Source organism: Mytilus californianus, unplaced genomic scaffold (assembly GCF_021869535.1).
Source record: "Mytilus californianus isolate M0D057914Y unplaced genomic scaffold, xbMytCali1.0.p SCAF_6, whole genome shotgun sequence".
NCBI classification, from domain to species: domain Eukaryota; kingdom Metazoa; phylum Mollusca; class Bivalvia; order Mytilida; family Mytilidae; genus Mytilus; species Mytilus californianus.
The window spans coordinates 72325109-72340376 of record NW_026262712.1 but is presented as its reverse complement, the minus strand read 5'-3'; the positions used below and the strand labels follow the sequence as shown (position 1 = coordinate 72340376).

General features: G+C 33.7%; 1 protein-coding gene across 2 annotated transcripts in view; it reads left to right on the top strand.

Moving 5' to 3' along the window:
- Window positions 1-3564, top strand: part of LOC127706896 (uncharacterized) — a 63385-nt gene extending 59821 nt beyond the window's left edge. For both annotated transcript variants that reach the window (XM_052211622.1, XM_052211621.1), the window contains exons 38-39: window positions 624-824; window positions 3205-3564. In XM_052211622.1, coding sequence (XP_052067582.1) covers window positions 624-824; window positions 3205-3252 — 249 coding nt within the window. In that variant the 3' untranslated portion in view covers window positions 3253-3564. The remainder of the gene's footprint in view (window positions 1-623; window positions 825-3204) is intronic.
- The last annotated feature ends 11704 nt before the right edge of the window (window positions 3565-15268 follow it).

Below are 15268 nucleotides of genomic sequence, written 5' to 3'. Positions count from 1 at the left end.
TTTTTTGTAAATTTCAGATAAGTTTTTGAATTTTATTCTTAAAAAATGTGACGGGCGTATCATGCACTCATGGCGCAGCTGTTTATTTTTTTATAAATTAATATTTTATACCATTTTTCTCTATTTATTTTGCCCATTTATCTGTATTCTTTATGATTTAGAACCTGATTATTATCTATTCCTTTTTCTTTTTTTTGGGGCCTATTTTTCTCTATTCTTTATTTTTTCCCTATTATTCTGCATTTTTTCCCCATTATTCTCTATTCTGTAAACCCCATCCAGACTCCCTTGTATCACAAGGGGAAAGGAAATACAGAAAAGGAAAACCTCCTGTTCTAATGGCTGTGTATATAATGTATTTTTGTTGTTTCCTTTGCATTTTCAGTCTATAATTGTCAATATTTTACTTTTGGAGTCACATTAATGAAGGATGGGGTTTAGGGTAGTTATTTGATTTGATTTAAGTAAAGGCTAGAGTTATTTTAAGAATAAGGCTTTTATGAGATAGAGATATATTAAGGTTAGTAAGTAAGAATAGTTTCTAATGACGCTTCATGTTTTAAATCCCTTTAGGTAAAAGAAGGTTTGGTATTATGTTAAGTAATGATTTTTTTAAATTCCAGTTTGTGTTCTATAATGTGGCACTGTTGGGAACAGAGATTAATGATCACATCCATTTACCTTCAATCACAAAATACCCAACATACCACAGATATGGTCAGCTATACTATAAAATGGATCAAACTCCTGGTACCCTGTATCTTAAAGATGAAGGACTGCTTGAGGTACCAGGTCAAATAAGTGGAAGTCCTATTTTTGGACATGTAAGTAATATGTGATTTATCTATTTCTAATGTTTTTAAAATGTAGAATATATTATAAAAAAATATTGACACACTTATTAATTAATTTACTTGAAATATACTTAATTCTACCCATTTAACTTCATTAGAAATGATTCGAGCTACTAGCTATAGTGTCAAAAGCCAAAGATGACTTAATATATACTAAGTGCCATAGACATGCAACACATTATATTCCAAGCCCCCATTCGTTGCTTTTTGAATAATTGTACAAAAATGTTCTTCCAATGCATTCCTTAAAATATTAACTACATGTAACAGTGTGGTGTTCATTAACCTTTTTCAGTTAAAAACATGCATTTAGTTTAATAGTCGTCAACATCGAAACTCACAACCCATTGTATAAGTTTATAGGTAGTATGTCTATATAGTCTACAATGTTGGAGAGTGGTCATTGTTGAACATGCACCTACACATAGTTGAGCAATACAGGCTCCTCTTGTTTCATATTCCCTTTTTAAAGTACATCAGTTGTCAGGATTGTTGACACAAGCTTTCCATTCCATTTACTTACCAAAAGCATTCAATTCTAAACCAATATATAATTGTAAGTTGTACACACACATGTATTCTAGCAGGATTTGCTACTATTACTGTACTTGCACCCAACATTCTCTGTTCAATGCCCAACTGTACTAAAGAAGTCTGATCAAATTTATATGCTTGAAATTAAACTCTTGGTTTGTCTTTTAATTTCCAAGCTATGCATTTAATTGCAAACATACAATAACAATAGTCTATTGTCACAGAAACAATATGTGTAAGTAAACTCATCATAATTACCAGAATTAAAATACTTAATGCCAGGCTCATGTTTTGTCTGCAAAAGACTCATCAGTGATGCTCAAATAAAAAAAGTTGAAAAGGCCAAATAAAGTACAAAGTTAAAGAGCATTTAGGACCCAAAATTCAGAAAGTTTTGCCTTATATAGCTACGGTAATCTATTCCTGGGTAGAAAATCCTTAGTATTTCGAAAAATTCAAAGTTTTGTAAACAATTCATAATTAATCATGACCATGATCAATGATAATTCATGTCGGCTGGTGAAACCCTTGGGGAGGCAACCTCAGTGGCATCTACCCTGTTGTTAATAAACTCATCGTAGATACCAGGCTTATAATTTTTTATGAAAGGCGCACATTTGTCTACAAAAGATTCGTGAGTTTACGCTAAAAAAAAGTTTAAAAAACTTAACAAAATATGAAGTTGAGAAGCATTGAGGACAAGGCTACCAAAGCCATCTTATTGTTGTGCCTGACCTGAACCTGACACATAACGTGGGTCTGTCATTTTAACATAATTCAGAAAAAATGGAAATTTATGAAATCTTTTTCACATGACCATTTGCCTAAAACAGCCACACATTATCGGTTGTAAAAGTGACATGATGAATAAATACTATCAAAACAAACCCTACTTTAGTACCCTCTCATTACAACAAAGTTAATTAGTTGTCTGACAGCTGAAATTTACCTGTCGGTAAACTATTTTGTACTGGACATTGTTCTGTGTATCTCAAGTTATTTTCTTATATTTCAGGGGTTTACATCTAATTAATTTAGTCAAAAAGTTAAAATTATCAGAAATACTTATATACATATGATTTTAAAAAGGTAGTAATAAAGGTTTTAAGATAAAATTGTCAGAACCACATCGTTTGAACTAGTACACATGTGTGCATGTGCATAGGTGTGAGATTTAATTATGCATCCAAGTTTTTCAAAAATGCTTAAATTTTCATTGACAATTTTATCTAACATTCATTTTGATAGTTTTGGATTTTTTCCATTTGATTATGGACTTTCTGTTTTAAATTTTCCTCGGAGTTCGGTATTTTGTTATTTTACTTTTTGAAGAAATTAAGTGGAAAAAGTTACTTAAACTCAATCGTGCCTTGTATACGTTCACGGATTTTACACCACATGTTTAACCATTTAAAAATGAAAGCAATGTTTTTGACAGTGAAATATTGCACAAATAAAGAGTCTAAGGCAGATATTAGTACACTGATTTTGCACACTTCAAATATAATTGCACTGTCAATTTAACAGTTTACGTCACAATATGGAATTCATATCAAAAGTCAAGTTTGATATTGTTTTTATGTCGATAAGTGTTTATATACTGTCCAGCTGATTACCATGATTGCCTTTAGTTATCTAGTCTTAATTTGATTAAAATCAGGATAAGACGAAAAAAGTCCAGCTGGTTCAAATGTGTTTTGGAATTCTTGATTGAGAACCCAAAATGTAAGTATGTATCTTGCTGAGAAATGTACAGAGGGGCAAACCTTTTAGATAACTGATGTAACCTAACTGGTATATATTTATTTTCTTGCAGAGCCTCCAGGATTATAACAGATTTAATTTGGAATATCCTGATAATTAGCATAGAAATTGTTTTACATACATATTACTGACAAAAGTTCAAGAAGAAAATATATGTATATTGATGACATAAATGGAAAGATTTGTGTTGAACTTTTTGGGGGCATGATTTGGGGGGATAATGAGCAATTCATTTTGTTTTGATGTAAGAACTGTTATTAAGTATATTGAATGAAATAAACCAAATCTGTGATATGTTTTATATTTTTAAGGTTATTTTTTGTTATTGTTAAGTTATACATTTTTATTAAGAACAAATATGTTATGAAATTGCAATGTATTTTATAATAAAAATCATCTGTATAAAATGTTACTTTATATCTTATTATTATATGATGTTTGTGATTCAATGTAAAAGCGGACCGGAAATTGTTTAAATTATAAATTAGTGAAGTGATGGTTTCAGTTTTATATCTGAGTAGCTGAAGTAAGGTTGCAGAACACCAAAATAATACCTTGAAATTGGCTTTGAACTAGCTTTCAGTAAATGTTGGTGCTCTTGGAAAGCAACCTTCAATAGCACTAGATGATACTGAAACTGCTGTAAAAGTAATCAAAATTCATTAGTTGCTTAAAATGGAATAGTTGATGAGGATGTCAAGATTTATCAGGGAAAATATTCCCATATTTATGCCCGCGCCGTAGGCAATAGGCAATATTATAGGGGCATTAAGTGTTACCCTTGATCATCCTTCAGTCAGTCCATCCGTCTTTCTTTCAGTTCTTTCGTCCGACCCCTCTTCATGTATGCACTCTTACTGATGAAACTCATACACAATGCTAAGAACCGAAGGTAGCTAACTTAGTTCGAATTTGGGCAGTGAGCCACTAACCATAATTCTAGAGTTATGCCACATCTTTATAACTTAGAAAATTGCAAATTAGATAGCAATGTTTTTCGTTTCCGCACTAAAGCTGAAGTTTTCCTAATCCAAATTTTATGAAACTCATATACAATGCTTAGAACCAGTATAGCGAACAATGTTCAAATTTGGTCATTGAGGCAGTTACCATTCTAGAGTTATTACCCCTTATAACTTTGAAAATTGCATTTTTTTTCGTTTCCGCACTGTGACTTAAGTTTGTCTCATCCAAATGTTATGACACTCATACACAATGCTGAGAACCACAATATGCAGACAGAGTTCAAATTTAAGTTCTAAGTCATTTACAGTTCTGCAGTTAAATTATGATGCCCATTTTTAACTTAGAAAATTGCAAACTTGAGGGGGGGGGGGGGGCATTTGTGTCCTCAGACACATTCTTCTTTTATTTTCGTTAGAATTTAAGGATACAACACCATTTGTATCTAAAGATGCTTATCCATTCACTGGTTAAGGCGGATTTCTGGATTTTGGTACCACTCATTTTTATCAGCTCACCTGGCCCAAAAGGGCCAAGTGAGCTTTTCTCATCACTTGGCGTCTGTCATCCGTTGTCGTCGTCCGTTAACTTTTACAAAAATCTTCTCCTCTGAAACTACTGGACCAAATAAAACCAAACTTTGCCTAAATCATCCTTAGGGTATCTAGTTTAATAAAATGTTTCTGATGATCCCGCCGATCAACCAAGATGGCCGCCATGGCTTAAAAAAGAAGATCTATCTGCCCTGAAATTTTCAGACGCTTCAGACAATCCGTTGTTGGGTTGCTGCCCCTGAATTGGTAATTTTAAGGAAATTTTGCAGTTTTTGTTTACTATCTTGAATATTATAATAGATAGAGATAAACTCTAAACAGCAAAATTGTTCAGCAAAGTATATGATCTACAAATAAGTCAAACATGACCAAAATTGTCAATTGACACCTTAAAATGTTATTGCCCTTTAAAGTCAATTTTTCACAATTTTTCGTAATTTTTTGTAATCTTACAAAAATCTTCTCCTCTGAAACAACTGGGCCAAATTGACCAAACTTGGCCTAAATCATCCTTAGGGTATCTAGTTTGAAAAATGTATCCGATGACCCCGCCCATCATTCAAGATGGCCGCCATGGCTAGAAATAGAACATTGGGGTAAAATGCAGTTTTTGCCATTTAAAGTCAATTTTACACAATTTTTCGTAAATTTTTGTAATCTTTTATACAAATTTTCTCCTCTGAAACTACTGGGCCAAATTAAACCAAAACTTGACCTAAATCATCCTTAGGGTATCTAGTTTGAAAAAATGTATCTGATGACCCCGCTCATCAACCAAGATGGCCACCATGGCTAAAAATAACACATAGGGGTTTACTATAGAAGTCTAAGGGAAAATTGTAAAAAAAAAAACAATTTCAAATGGTCACAACTTGAAAACTAATTTAAATAATGATAAGGGGTCTTCAGTAACTATTGTAAGACTAAAATGGGATGACCAGCTTTTGATTTAACTACTAGGCCAAATTAAACCAAACTTGGTCTCAATCATTATTGGGGTATCTAATACTATTTATTATGATTTTAACCTTATTTTACATGATTTCTAAAACCACAGTAGATATAGGTGAGCGACACAGGCTCTTGAGAGCCTCTAGTTGACAAATAACATAGTTCAAAAGTTTGCAGCAAAAAGGAAACCCCCTTTTTATTTTGACAACTTATGCTTTTTGTGTGGGCTCATATGGTGGGAACACCACCCTTTTATATGACATGCATGTATCGGAACCCCATTTTAGAAATGGCTGGATCCACGATTTGACATGGGAATTTTCTAACCCATATATTACACTGCTGAAACATTGATGGGAATATAGGAAAGCTGTCTGTTTATCTCTATTTACTAGGGATGTCAACTCGGTGAACAATTACTAATCGAGTACTCGTTGGTTTCATCGAGCGATACTCGAGTACTCGCTCGGGAATATATCTACAACACAGAAACACAAAAATACGTATTTTACATTCTGTGGTTTGTTGTTCAACGAACGAAAAACCATCTACATATTAAGTATCTGGGACAAGGAATTACACACCATAATTAACAGCTCATTACTTACAAGTACTAATTAAGTAAAAAAAACAATAATCTAATCAATATAATTTAATGAACACTTATTTAAAAATTATAACAAGGAAAAACCATATCAAACAAGAGTATTTGGTAATCGTTAAGAAAACACATTTAATGTTTACAAGGGCGTAAGGATTAGAAGTTTAACTATTCACTGAGAATCACCAGAGGATGCAACGAACCTATTTTATTTGGACAGATTTTCTTGTCAACTATTATTGGGGACAGTCGGTTTTGCAACTTTGTAAATTACAGTCTTGCAGACGAAAATATTTGCTCTGACGGTACCGATGTGATGGAATGGAAGACATGTTTAGTTTAAAGTGTTAGACTAGGTATAGCCCACGTATTTTTGGAGGCATTTTAAATGACAATTTAACACAAGCATTCGAAACAAAATGTATTATATTTACTAGTATGATTAATCAGTGATGCCTATTTAATTCTCAAGAAGATCAATTTTATATAAAGAAGACAGCAATATTCTAACAGGAAACCGATTAGTCGAGTATCGTTTTGGTATTCGATACTCGGTACAACCGAGCGATACTCGAATACTCGAGTACTCGTTGACTCCCTACTATTTACTTTTGAAGTGATCCTTGCAGATGCCAAGATCAAAAAAAATATCTATTTGATAAAAACGCTCTTATTCCAATAAAAAGTTCAAGTAGATATATTATTAGTTACAAAGTGTGTTACTGGCCTGATACCGACTTGGTCTATATATCTGATATGGAGAATTAAAACATAGTTGTAAACCTTGATATCACAATTTTAGCACAACATTCAAAAATTTACGGTGAGAAAATCAGCATCTCTAAGACATGTTTTGTCTAAAAGCATGAACATATTATAATGTTTGTTTACAAAATATGTTAATTTTAGAACAACACTGACTTTTTTAAAAGAACATTTATCTACTATTAACGGAGTATTGTTTTATACAGGGACGTAACACCACTAATAAGCAATGATATTCCTCGAACTGTATTTAAGGTAAGATCAATTCCAATATGATAAATTGACCTAAGAAACAATCCTATCTAAATGTTTGAAATAAACAACAAATGAGTATGTTGCTGTACAAGAAGACTAAAGGAATAACATTAGGTTTCAATGCTTTGACAAGTATGACATGACTTTTACTTGATTTATTTTAACTTGTGTCGAATATTCTGAACAGTACTGAATTGTTCCAGATCTATGATAAATAAATTGGCAATTTTCAAGCTTAATTGGTCCTGCCCTCGTATTTGCGATTGTGATTTTACCTAATGCCACTTTTCAGTGGATTTGTACTTGCGTTGAGCAACATTTCAGGTGTCTTTTGTGGAGCAATAACTGTGCCTATACCAGAGCATCATAATTCACCCGAAGTATTTGGTGGTGTTTTTGTTGGTCCAGGTTTGGTTTCTTTGTAGGTTTTTTTCGGACTGCTAATTGTTTGTCTTTTCATCATTTTTAGCTCACCTGGCCCTATGGGCCAAGTGAGCTTTTATCATCACTTGGCGTCCGTCGTTATTCAAGAAGAACGACAGAACCATCCCGAGTAATTACGGATCAGTAAATCTAACATGTATAATTTGAAAACTTCTAGAACATGTCATTTGCTCGAACCAAATGCAGCACTTTGAATATCATAACATCCTAAATAGCCGAAAACATGCATTTGGATGACGGCACAGCTGCAAACCCCAATCCATTGACGTGATACACGACTGGACAACTGCCATTTACAACAGGAAACAAACTGATATTTTATTTTGGATTTTAAAAAAGCATTTGACACAGTACCACACGAGCTATTAGAAAGTAAACTTCACAAATATGTGTGCCGAAAAATATCTTGAATTAGATAAACACATTCTTATTTTCAAGATATCAGTGTGTCATAGTGAATGAAATTAAAACCTGAAACATAAACAGTACTATCATTTGTACCTCAAGGAACAGTTTTCGGTTCCATCCTATTTCTAGTCCATATCAACAACTTAGCAGAAAATTAACATTTGAAATAGCAAAAATGATCAGCAGGACTAGATCTACAAATAATTAAGCCAACAGAGCCGAAATCGTCAGTCAGCTCCTTATTGAGTTCTTGCTCATAAATGACAATTTTTACCAACACATCTTTGACGGCCTAAACAACAACGATACAAAGCCATTTTGGAAGTATATCAAATCAAAACGCCAAGACTCGGGAGGAATAGCACCATTAAAAAGGGGCCTAAACTCATCAGCGTTAGTAAAGGGAAAGCTGAACTACTACTAGATCAATTCAAGTCAGTCTCTACAACAACACCAGACAACAACTTACTAAAAACAAGAATAAGAGCCAAAAACTATATAACACCAATAAAGATTGACCAAAAGGGACTGGAAAAACTAAAAAACACCAATCCAAACAAAGCCTCTGAACCTGATAACATCCCAAACCGCACCTCAAAGAATGTGCTGAACAACTAGCACCAATTCTACAAATCATATTGCAATGCTCGCTCGACACAGATGGACTACCAAAAGACTGGAGAGATGCAAATATATCCAGTATCTTCAAAAAAGAAGACAAACACCTCGCAGAGAACTAAAGACCTGTATCTTTAACATTTGTCACCAGCAAAATTCTCACAAGAGCATGACAAGGAACATCAAATTGATGTAGCAATACTAGACTTCTCCAAAGCCTTTGATACAGTACCACACAACAAATTACTCCACAAACTATACTAATATTAAATCAAAGGAAATTCCCACAATTGGCTATCAAACGTCCTGACCGCCAGATCAATGCGCACCATCGTGGAAGGAGAAATATCCGTCGAAACAACGGTTGACTCTGTGGTACCTCAAGGCACCGTCTTATGTCCAATCCTATTTCTTTGCCACATACATGACCTGCCAGACAGCGTAACATCTTCAGTTAGACTCATTGCAGACGATTGCCTAGTATTATACAGAACATATAAAACTGACCAAGACCAACAAAAACTTCAATCAGATTTGGAACAACTAGACATTTTGGCCGACAAATGGGGGATGCGATTCAACGCCAAAAAATGCTATGCCTTATCCATCAATTAAAAAAACCAGACAAATTCTATACGATAAAAAACACATCTTAAAAGAGGTACAAGTGAACCCATACTTAGGACTCCAAATATTAAATGACCTGAAATGGAGTATCCACATAAACAACATCAGTAAGAAAGCCAACGCCACCTTGGGCTTTCTTAGGAGGAACTTGAGAAACGTACCAGAAGCATGTAGAAAAGCAGCATACATCTCCCTAGTAAGATCTAAAATGGGATATGGCGTAACCATCTGGAACCCATATATGAAAGGGGATATTGACAAATTAGAACGTATACAAAACAGAGGCATAAGATTTATATATAAAAAAAAACCTACAGGAGTCGAGAAACTGGGTTCATAACCAACATGAGACGTCACCTAAAAATTGAGACGCTAGAGAAAAGAAGACACAGTCTCCGTCTGATCCTGATAAACAAGGTGGTTGAGGGTCTGGTGCCGACTCTGCCAACCGACATTTTTGTCACACCAGCAAGACCGAAAAGAACTTCAAACATTTGCAAATTGTGAAACAGACAATATAATTGAATGACACATAGAGGGCGTAAAGTGCCAGACAGCAATAAGCCACAATATAAACACTCATTCTTTGTGGAAACAATCATAAATTGGAACCAACTGCCAGATAAAGTTGTGCATGCAGATTCTGTAGAGGCATTCAAGACCGCTCTACAGTGACACTGCCCATAACAACGACGCTGTTCTCCACCGTGTATAAAAGTCTAAATATGATTCTACACGTACCAATACAGATAAAGATACCAATATTTTACGTTTTTGACTATTATCTTCAAAAATATGAAAGATAGACAGACACTTCAAATAGCAAACATTATCCGCAAGATTAAATTTTCAAATAATTCAAAGGAGTAGGTCCGGTAAGGGCCGATTTTGGCCTCAAAATTCAAGTTCATCTGATGAAAGATTTTGGACACTTTATAAACACTTAGTGTCTACTTCAGTCGATTCAATCAGTTTATGTTAAAGATTTGAACCGCATCCGTGTTCATTCTCAACCTTTATATATGTTATGTATTATCATCAAATACAACTTACATTTAAATTTTAAGAATGAACACAAATGCGGCCACTTCCATTTCAGACGGAAACCGTCTAAAAATTAACCAAAATGCTAAAATTTTGAAGATTTCAGTAATTTAGCATGGCTTAATGATGCTAGTACCCGATACATGTGCATTGTATTGTCAAAAACAGCCCATATTTATGTAACAGAAGTATTCTTCTTTCCAATAAATAGCTAAAAATTTACATTTTAACAATTTTGTAAAACTGCTATATTTTGGGGCCAAAAAGGGGTCTTACTGGGCCTACTCCTTTTACAGAAATCGTTAGTTTACTCTTTAGAGGAAGGTATCGGTCCGTTCGCCCTGATTTCATGTTCGCCCTGGTAAACGTTCGCCCATAGAGTCCGTTCGTCCTATTTTTATAAAAAAAATAATGATTATATTGGTATTAAGGTTTATTAGTATTAAACATATTCAGATATTAATATGTTAAATTTATGAAAGAAAATATAGATTTATCAAAATTTATATAAAAAATAAAATATTTAATATTAATTAAATGTCTTGGCTTCATTGTTACATTTTTTTTATACATAATTACTTTCAATTATTGTTGATTGAAATTTAGAATGCTGATTAGGTATAATTATGATTTCTTTGATATGACTGATTGCTGTATTAATTGTCTTTGGTTGATTAATAATGAAAATAACATTTTTCTCAATTTTTCTCAAATAAACTAGTCAGCTTAGAATGAGTAAAAGCAGTGCTGTACAAATTGTAAGGCAGCTTGGTTTCTTTGATCTCAAGTGTGTTTTGACAAATATGCTATATGTTGAAGTGGATTATTGATAATGCATCCTTCCATAAACCATGGTACAGTACATGTGTATTTCGTGTGACAGAGAGGTCCGATCTCGTCAACATGCAGTATCTTGCGATGCATGTGATAGATTATGTGGCACTGGTAAGTGTATCAATTTATAAATAGAAAATATTGTCATAAATGTCATCATGAAAGAGTCAGTTTAAATAGAGTTAACAGAGACTGTAAAAATACTTATTTTTATTGGCATAAAAATGATTAGAATAACAAGCGTTGTCGTTATAAAACATAAATAAAACTTATCTTCCCGAGACATCTCATTGATAATAAATTTAAGTTGTCATATGAATTGCTAAAAAAGTATTATATCATGTGCAAACCGATATTTCATTGTTAAAAATTGATGTGAAACTGTGTCTGAAAATCAAATTTGAGAATTATTCTTTATTATGCTATAATTTAATGCAATATAATTGAATTTTAGGTATAACACTGCAAGCGTAAAAAGACGTCAGACATGGCACTGACCTACAGTTCATTTGCGCACCCTTTAAGCAGATCAACTGGCCAGCACCAGCGCCAGAGCCAATAGATGAGCCAGCACCAGAGCCAGTAGATGAGCCAGCACCAGAGCCAGCAGTCGAGCCAGCTCCAGCTGCAGCACCAGAGTCAGTAGTAGTGCCAACACTAGAGCCAGAAGCAGCACTCCAGCCTGATCAGCCAAATGCTCTAGATGGTACTTTCGACATAGGCCACCGTAATGCTGATAATCAACCAGAACTCATGGACACGTAAGTCTACTTAACCTAATACCTAACCTACGTGATTTTTGAAATTTTAGAATTGTACAAGCGTTGTTGTGTTCGGTTTTAATTGTATGAATTTAAAGATTGTTAAAGTTAAATCAGAATAGATAGATATGATTCATTTTACATCATAATCATACTGATTAAGGATATCTGGTATCCGAAATATTTATAGATAACTACATTTAATGTAACCTTTTTTTAATATTGGTGCTGTTTTGTACACATATATATGTGTAGTAAATGAATATATGATTTAAATTGATAGAACTAGTCATTTTATATATATTTTAATTCAACTGGTTTAATTGCAGGTGCTTGGCTAGGTATCATACGCGTTTTTCCTGGTGTCAACATCAAGGGTTGTGTATTCCAGAACCCATGGACACGCAAGTCTACTTAACCTAATACCTAACCTACGTGATTTTTTAAATTTTAGAATTGTACAAGCGTTGTTGTGTTCGGTTTTAATTGTATGAATTTAAAGATTGTTAAAGTTAAATCAGAATAGATAGATATGATTCATTTTACATCATAATCATATTGATTAAGGATATCTGGTATCCGAAATATTTATAGATAACTACATTTAATGTTCCTTTCTATGTGCTTTTCCAGACCTAAGGACAGAAGCCGAAGTCGTCGACTACAGTGTCCGTGCAGACGACCTATAGAGGGACATCCACAGAAAGTACACCATCCTGGAGCAGAAAAATTTACATGGCCTGAGACCAGTACCTGGCCTGGACAGTATTATTACAAAAACCCACTTCCTGAAGTTCATTGCCAAACTGTACAAGCCAAGCGACAACCCACTGGACAACGTTCAGCCGCTGCACTGAACAGAAAGACTTCTTTATGAACTCTGAACACTTTTTTTGTGAACATTGAATATCATGACTGTATTTGTGCTGTTTTTTTTAAAAAAATCATGATGCATCAATGTAGAGTGAATGGATGTGTGATTGTGTTTTTTAAGTATTGCATGTTTTAGTGCTCTTTAAAATTGTAGTGTTAGGACTAAGTTCAAGATATTTAGTAAATCATGGTGTATAAACAAGATAAATGTAGAGCTGTGTGATTGTGTCTTTTTTTGTATATTTTTTTTATAGTAATTCACTTATACATGTTATAGTAATTCAATTTAGTGCTCTTTAAAATACATTTTAGGAAATAAATGTGTGTGATGTGCAGTTCGAGATTGATCTTGTAGTAACTGTTAATGAATGTTTTGATATTGTTAAAATGTATCAATAAAGATAAATACATACAGATAATTTAGTCTTCAGTTGTTTTATATTGAATACCTTGTATTCCTGGAAATCGCAGAAACTTATTTTCTGGTAGCAGCAATATAACATAAATATTCGGCGAAATTGTATACAAACTTTAACATATTCAAATATATACATTATACAACAATACAACATAATAAAATAAAAATCAGGGCGAACAGACCCAGGGCGAGCAGGTATTAAGGCGAACGGTCCCAGGGCTAACATGTATTAGGGCGAACAGGTATTAGGGCGAACATGAATCAGGGCGAACGGACCCGGATTCATATAGGAGTGATTTATCTTACATGACGATTTTTATACCCTTTTTTGTCATTTAGGAAAAACTAAAGATATAGGGAAACTGTAAACAAAAAAACATGACCAGCAATATAACATCAACAAAACAAAGACTTTTGTCTTAAAATCTATTCTTGTCCACAATGTTCGGGAGTGTCAATTGTTGAGGATGCAAAAGACCTTGACAGCGAAAATTTTCAGGCTAAAGCCTATAGTGCTTTTTGCATTATAAGAATGGTTTACAGTGATGCCAAAGCGAAAAAAGGAACGTCCGAACAGAGCCAAAAAATATCTTAGCGATTCTTCATCGTCGGATCAACGCAGTTTTAGTGATGACAGGTTTTGTTCACAAGCAAAAAACAGGGTACATTTAAATAGAAGTGAACACAATTCAAGTACTTGTAATTACAATAACGTAAACTTTGAGATGAATAGTTCTAGTCAATACACAACTATAGCCAGTACGCCAAATATGAACTATCTGCAAAACTTTTCGTCTTTTCCTACACAATCTATGCCCCCTTTAATGTGAAAATGACAGTTGTTTCCCATTCGTTTGATGTGTTTGGGCGTTTGATTTTGCCATTTTTTCAGGGTCTTTCTGTTTTGAATTTTCCCTGGAGTTATGTATTTTTTTTATTTTACTTTTTTATACCACCTCTGATTTCACCAAACATTGAAATGTCCCTGAGAGAACATTTTCATAGAAGCTATCAAATGTAGAAATGAAACTAACAAAACTAGGTCGAATTGAGAAAGGCTTAGAAATAATTGATAAAAAGTTCAGATCTGTAGATTCAGAAGTCGGTGCCTGTAAACAGAGACTTTATACGCTTGAACAAAGCGCCCAATTCCTATCGGACGTGCACAATGAATATTAAGCATTGATAGAACGCATAGATACATTGTACACTAACTATTGGAATTGAGTCAACAAAAAGCTTAAATAACAAGGTAATACACATTGAAACGGGAAGTTTACAATATAACTTGTTGTTTTTTCTCAAATGACGAACAGCCAAATGTTGAGGATAAAGAGGAAAATAAAGTAACAGAAAGTTAGGAGGCTGGTCAGGCGATAGGGGGTCACGACCAAAAAAAAGAAAACTGTATGGAAACATTTTGAACTTTTTGGAGAAGGAAATGAAATTTGAATTTTCAAAAAGCTTTAAAATTGAAAAGGCGTACTGTCTAGGGGTACTTAAAGATAGGGCAGAAAAACCGAGGCCAAGAGTGATGAAATTTTTGCTTCATGTCAGATAGATCGAAAGTAAAACATGCATCGAGAAGGTTAAAGGACACAAAATTTGGTATTAGCCCTCATTACCCTCGTGAAATTGTTGAACGAAGCAGAAAACTTGTACCTATAATGTTAAAAGAGCGGAAAAAGAAGAAAACGGCATATATTGTGGGTGACAAATTGTACGTTGACGGAGATTTGTGGGAAGGCGAGGACGAAGCAGAGTGTGATGAAAATTCGCTTGATTCAGGGAAAGATGTTATTAGTATATGTTCTTTAAAGGGTCATAGCAAAAATTATCTGTCTAGAGCAATCTGTAAAGACGGATGTAAAGTAATATTCTTTAAGAAAAGGTTGAGTCAATATATTGAAATCCTGAAATGTGAAGCAGATTGTATGATTTGGTCTAAATTTGATAATGCCGAATAGCAAAAATTTATATGTATTTGCAATTAATATGCC